Raw genomic sequence first — 6,753 nt, forward strand, 5'->3', positions numbered from 1 at the left:
AGGAAAGTGTGCAGGAAGGTGCACTTAGGGCTAGTATATGGGGTGGAAGGAAGGAGGTGTTAGATTGATATGGGGTGGAAGGAAGGAGGTGTTAGATTGATATGGGGTGGAAGGTGATAAGTGTGCAGGGGGGGGTGCACTTAGGGGGGTTTAGAGTTTAGGTTTTAGGGTTTTAGGGCGATAGAAGAATAAAATAAAAGGAAAAAAAAAAAAAAAAAAGAAAGGACTATAAGAAGGAAGAATAAAATTAATATAAAGAGAAATAAAGGAAGAAAAACAATAGAAAGGAAAAGAAATATATATTTTCGGAATAAAGGAAGAAGGAATGTATGTATGTACGTTCGTTTTGTACACATAATGCTTAGTGAAATACTACTTTTATATGATAAGTAATCCAAATTATTGAATAAATAATGGTAAAAGAGGGGAAAAGAAATGGTTCCATCAAATAATAAATTCGACGATTTGAAGGAGAAATGGTTGAAGGAGAAGGAATCTAGGTGGAGGAGTCCAGGTGTGAGGAAGGTACATTAATATTGTGTGAGTTATATATAGAATAGGAGTATGTCATTTTCGCGGATTACTGTATTTCATTTTAATTATAATGAATACCTAATGCACAATGAACATGCATGAATATACTATTCTAATTTGCAGACACAACTAGCTGCGGCAATAGTCACTTGGGTGAAAAAAATTCTTAGAGGAGTGAACAGTGGTGATGACTCCACTGCTAAACAACTATGCCAAACAATGAAGGAGGAAGGGAAAATAAGTACGCACGACGAGAAGGAAGTGTGTGAGTTCATTATAAGGAACTTATGGAATATAAAAACAAAAAGTACGGTTCGATGTGAAGACAAAAATGCTGATGAGTTAATGAAAGATTATGTGTATTGTACAATAATGAATTTGTGGTCCACTTTATACTTATTGAAACATTGTGATAAGAAGGATGTTATTCATAATGCATTTGGTAAAATGAAGGAAGTGGGCAATGCACTTGGCACCATGGGAGGTTCAGACCAAGGATTGGGCACAGAAGATAAGTGTAAAGGATGTGTTTATGGGCAGTTGGAACCTATGATAATATTGGGGAAAAGAGATATGTTAGGATATATCTATAATACTATGGAAGGGAACACGCAAATTATGAAATTAATAAATAAAGACCCAAAACCGCAGGAAGAATGTAAAGAACAGAAGAATCCTCTATTACAATTAGGTCTCCAGAATAGTACTAATACTGGCACCATGAGTTCAGGTCAAACAGCTCCAAAAACAGCAGTGAATGATCACCAACATCAACAATCAAATCAACAAAATTCGCAGGAAGCAGGAGTTGGTACGCCTCGTACACGTCGTGCACGTAGTGCAGAACATGGAACTAGCAGAGGTCCTGAAGGGGATAGAGACATTATAGTACGTATCGGTCAAGCACCCGGAATGAGCGTAACATATGCTCCAAGTAACGGGTACGATTACCATTACTTATATATGTATATATACATATATACCTATATATATATATATGTATATATATGTATGTACATAAATATATGTGTATATATATATGCTTTTTAAAAAAGTAGTTGTACGGAAAAAAAAAAACAAGTATTTTCTCTGATCTTTTTTTTTCCGTCCTTCCTGTAGGTCAAATGCAAGTGGTCCTGATTTACTTCTGCACTTCAGTACAGGGCAACAACCCCAATCGCCACCAACTGCTACAGGTAGTGGTACCAGCAACACTTGTACCGGTGAATTACAGCAACGCTTAAAGGAAGTAACAGATAAATGGTTTCAAAAAGGGAATAAGGACAAAACAAATGAGCAGGACATGGTAAGGACTACTATTAATCCCTGTATTTTAGGGTACTTCCCTGGGGTAGGATGTCTTATTTATATGTGAACAAAGATTGCACTAAACTTGGTTTTAGGTGAACACGGAGTGTACATATATATTCCATCTTTACCCTCTATGTGCAGAAGGCCTTTTGGGATGACATAGAAAAAGTGATAAAAAAATTAGCTAAGGCTCTAACAGATAATGGAGGAGCAAACAATAATCTGTGCAACAATACAGCTGGTCGGCAAGGTGGTCCACTTACTGATAGCGAAAAGACGGCATGTAATAACATTGCTAAAGGGTTAAAAGGCATATACAATATTAAGCTGGAGAAGAAGCCAGGGGAGCAGGAAAACCCTGAAGAAAATCAAAAATTTGAGCAGGCGGTAGCCTGCCTCATGTTAAATGTGTACGCTCAGGAAATAAAGGACAAGTGTCCCATCATGGGAAAAACTGTTGAACGAGCTTTTACTGCCCACAAGGATCTTCACACAACTGCATGCGCAGATACGAAAAATAATTGTGAACAGTGCAAGTGGGACGATTGTTCAACTTATACTGTTGCGACGGACGACCTACGGAAAAAAGTGAAGGACATGCTCCTGGGGAATAAGGACATAAAAAAAACTATATCTACTATAAGTGATTCATGTAAGCAAAGTAGTACAACATCACACTAAAAACACCATCCCTAACAACCCACCTACCACCCCTAACACAACCTTCCAATCCTAACAACCCTTCCAACCCTAACAACCTTCCTTCCACCAACCACCCTAACAAACATCCCTACCACCTACCACCTAACAACCTACCTACCACCACCCTAACAACGTTCCTCTTCCTTTCACCGTACCACCTAACAACCCACTTTATCACCTAACAATCGTCCTTTGCGCTCTTTACAGTCACTATTAAGGAATGGTTCACACATTTTTCGAAGGAAGTAACTGATGATGACAAAAGGAAGTATGAAGAATTGGACGCTCTACTATACTTGTGTGAAAATTTGGATGGAATTCCTGGTGATGATATGGAAAAGTATAAGGGTTTCTGTAAAATTATGATAAGGAACATACTATTGACGACAGCTGTTGAAAAGAAATATGAAGACAAAAACCAGACTAAGTTGAAGGGAGAAACACCATGTGAAAAGATCATAAGGGGAATTCCTGTATGTGATTTATTAAAAATATGGATGTGGTATATGAAATGGTTCTGCGTATCGGATGCAGTTATAGAACGTGCCCTTCACGCTGTGAATGAAGTAAGGAAAGGATTTAAAGTAAGTGGGAAGTATACGGAATGTGCTTATGATGATGCACTAAGAATTGCGTATACGCGACGGACGAATGATCCAAATGACCCGTACTACATATTTGACACAAGTGCGTTGCATACTATGATGCAAGAAGCAAGTAAAGCGAAAGGATGGTGCACAAAGGCGCCTGCGGATTCAGCCGCTGGACGGGCGGGTCGAGGATCGCCTGATCGAACCGTCCCCGGTGATGGAGACACACAGAAATTCAATGAAATTGTTAAGGACGTTAAGGAAGAATTAGAAAAAGAGGAAGAAGAAGAAGAAGAAGAGCAGGACGAGGAAGAAGAAGATGAAGAAGAGGAAGAAGAAGATGAAGGAGAGGAAGAAGAAGGGGCACTGCAAGATGCAGCAATTATACAGAATACACAGATTCAGACAGAGACAGGGGTAAGGACAGAAGCCCTTGTCGCAGCTGCACCAAAAAACGGTAAGGGAAGTATAATCAGAAGTATTAATATGGGGGGGGCAAAGGGACGCGAACATACACAAAATGAACAACTCAAAAGAAGAAGCACCTGCACCCATGAGGTGCACCCAGCTAACAACCTTCCTTCCATCCACCCCATCCTAGGAGCGCTACCATCCTAGGATGGTAATATTTTCTCCATTATATTTTACACACATTCCTTATTACCCGCTTCTTTCTTTCAATAGGTGTTACTACTGGGGTTGGAGTTGCTCCAGCCGCAGAAGGAAGTGGTGAAAGGGGTGAACCTGGTCCAGGAAGTGATTCAAGAGAAGGAGGAGGAGAAACAACACAACTCGCCGCTACTGAAGCCCAGACAACACCTCTAGCAGCAACGGAAACCTTAACAACACAAATGCCGCAAGAAACAATACCTAAAGTAGATGGGACGCATTCATCACTTTCCACTTTTATCCCTACCGCTGTTGCAGCAATAGCACTTCCATTATTCGCCTTTCTTCTATATAAAGTACAATTACAGTTAGAAGTATACATTATATTATTTTCCAATACATACTTGTACATAACATAAATGTAGGATAAGCTGCTTAATACATATATTTTACATCTATTCCCATTTCTTTTTTCTCCATTCTTAGTATACCAATTTATTCTCTGGAATACGTAAAAACACCCTCTCCGGAAAAAGAAGAAAGAAAAGATCTCTAGAACGTAATTTGAATATAGAAACGGACGACGACGATTCTATAGAATATTCCCCCGAATATTCAACAGCAGGAGGCTCCACATTAGACGACTCAACATACGGTTCGACGTACGACCCAACATTAGAAGACTCAAGGGACGATTCAGCAGCATATAATTCAGCGCACACATTCACAGAGTACTCGAGGGATGAGTCAACAGTAGCGGATTATATTGACGAAGATTCTACCCTATATGGTCGGCCAACATCACCATCTCGAAGAAGAGGACGAACAAATAATAGAAGACCAGGAAACAGGGGCAGGAATATTAGTTATCAACGTATGTAAAATACATCACAACACACATTGTGTGTGGAATGTGTGTATGTGTAGAACAACATACACACATTTGCATAAATATATATGTGTAGAACACATATACATTTGTGTAAAATGTAATGCTCTCACCACAAAAAAAACACATACATGTGGGAAGAGTATTAAATTCGCTGCATTCCATGCATTACCAAAAACAGTCTCTTATCTACTTGTACAGTCCTAGATGTGGAACCTGTGCAAATCTAATACCCAGGAAATGTAAATACATGTTATCTATTATTTCTCCTCCTTGATAGGTATATATATAATGAGGACGCCAAAATATTCTTCCTTATGGTGAAGAAATACTCCTATAGACAGAAATAATGAGGGGAACATCTAAAAGGCGGTGTAATACCTGTCCTTAATTTGATCCACGAAATTGTTGTCCACTTTTCTGAGCGAGACGTACGGCTTGAAAATCTCTGTGTATTTTAGCAAATTCTTCTGCGTCATATCGGCGTATTTGTTATCATCTAAATAGGACTTTATTTGAACAAGTTCCCTGTCGTGAAAAAGTGGATGGAGAGAATTCTCATCCTTGTAATGTCGCATGACCAGTATGGCTATGTGATCGCTGTTTCCATATTTACTGTGAAAAATACATGCTTGTGTAAAATTTCTATGACTCAATTTGAAATTTAGTGACTTCATTATTTGCCTGTAACTATCGTGAACAATATACTCAGACACAATTTTAGCATCCACTTTATTTTTTTCCGGGGTTTTGGAAATGGCTGCTTACTCATATTTTCGTAGTAGGCAAATATTTTTTAACTGACATGGCTGTAAATATTTCCTAAACAGAAAATCTCTGTCTTGCGATTGTGGTGTTAATATATTCAATTCTTCTTTCACCTCATTTTTGAAATAATCATCAATCCACTTATAATCGTTATTAACATCAGATGCTTTGTTTATTATATTTATAAACGTTTCATATTTGGGATCTTCTTCTAAGGGAATTTGATTGTCTGACATGTAGAGGCTACTTAAGGAATATTCTGTATATTTGAAAAAGTTTTCTTTTCCTAATTTCTTCCCTATATCATCATTGAACAAGTTAGATCCGTCCTGATTCATAAAATGTGGGATGTCCTCCTCATTCGTGCCGTTATCATCATGCCCTCTGTGTTTTCTCTTCCCATCCGATACAAAATCCTCCAATATTTGTGCGAAGTTCTTATTCATTTGGGGGGAAGGCGTGCTTGCTATATGTGTGCAGTTCTAAATTTGGAGTAGGAAAATTTGCTTCCCCCTAACAGATAACGCCACGATGAGGTTACACTTTTTGAGTAGTGGTGGTAGATCATAACAGTGTGAGACTTTACGCTCGCTAGGAGTAAATAAAAAGGGGGGTGCGTGAACAATCCGGTTGTCAGGATATGACATACCTGTGGTCTACCTAAGACACAATTTGTGCAGAAAAGTTGCCTCCTTTTTGTGATAGAAATAAAAAAAAAAAAAAAAAAGAAAAAATCGGATCACCTCCCCTTTGCAGGATTCATTTTTCTAGCACATTCCTGCTACTCCTTTTTAACAATGGTTGTAAGCAGAATTCCACAAACGGGGGGCAGCGTCCCTGAGTAAGTCTTCCACTTTATCCCACTTGGAATGGTATAGACGTGATAGAACAGGCATAACAAAATGGGAGCACATGAGCACAAATTATGCATAACAGCCTTATGTCAATGTAAAATTAGTGAACGCAAGACCGAGGCGACAGTTTACCTTTACGCATATCCATGTTGGAGATGCACCTCTTTTACCATTTTTCTCCCACTCATCTCACACCCTATTTTAGTTGCAACCGCGGATATGAGAACACTTGTCAATTTATCCCCGATTCGGTTCGTAATACCTTACAGCATTCCCTTATGTAACAAAATGACCCCATGGTCACTTCTTCATACGTAAAAAAAGGGTGTTCCCTCAGATGAGAGTAACAAAAAAAAAAAAAAAAAAAAAAAAGGAACGAATAACTGAAATAGTACATAATATACATTTTATATAATTGAACTTCTCACAGTGTACTTATGGAAAGTAGGAAAGAAGGGGTCTAAGGAAGTAGGAATAAAGTAACTTCTAAAATATA

General features: G+C 38.4%; 1 protein-coding gene across 1 annotated transcript; it reads right to left on the reverse strand.

Annotated features, from left to right (window-relative positions):
* Window positions 1-4,997: 4,997 nt before the first annotated feature.
* On the reverse strand, window positions 4,998-5,849 carry PCOAH_00052260 (Uncharacterized protein; the record flags this gene model as incomplete). Its single annotated transcript, XM_020062006.1, has 2 exons — window positions 4,998-5,319; window positions 5,404-5,849. The coding sequence occupies 2 exons, from the start codon at window positions 5,847-5,849 to the stop codon at window positions 4,998-5,000; spliced, it is 768 nt and encodes a 255-aa protein (XP_019917798.1).
* Between the last annotated feature and the right edge of the window lie 904 nt (window positions 5,850-6,753).

Source organism: Plasmodium coatneyi, chromosome 14 (assembly GCF_001680005.1).
Source record: "Plasmodium coatneyi strain Hackeri chromosome 14, complete sequence".
In the NCBI taxonomy this organism is placed as follows: domain Eukaryota; phylum Apicomplexa; class Aconoidasida; order Haemosporida; family Plasmodiidae; genus Plasmodium; species Plasmodium coatneyi.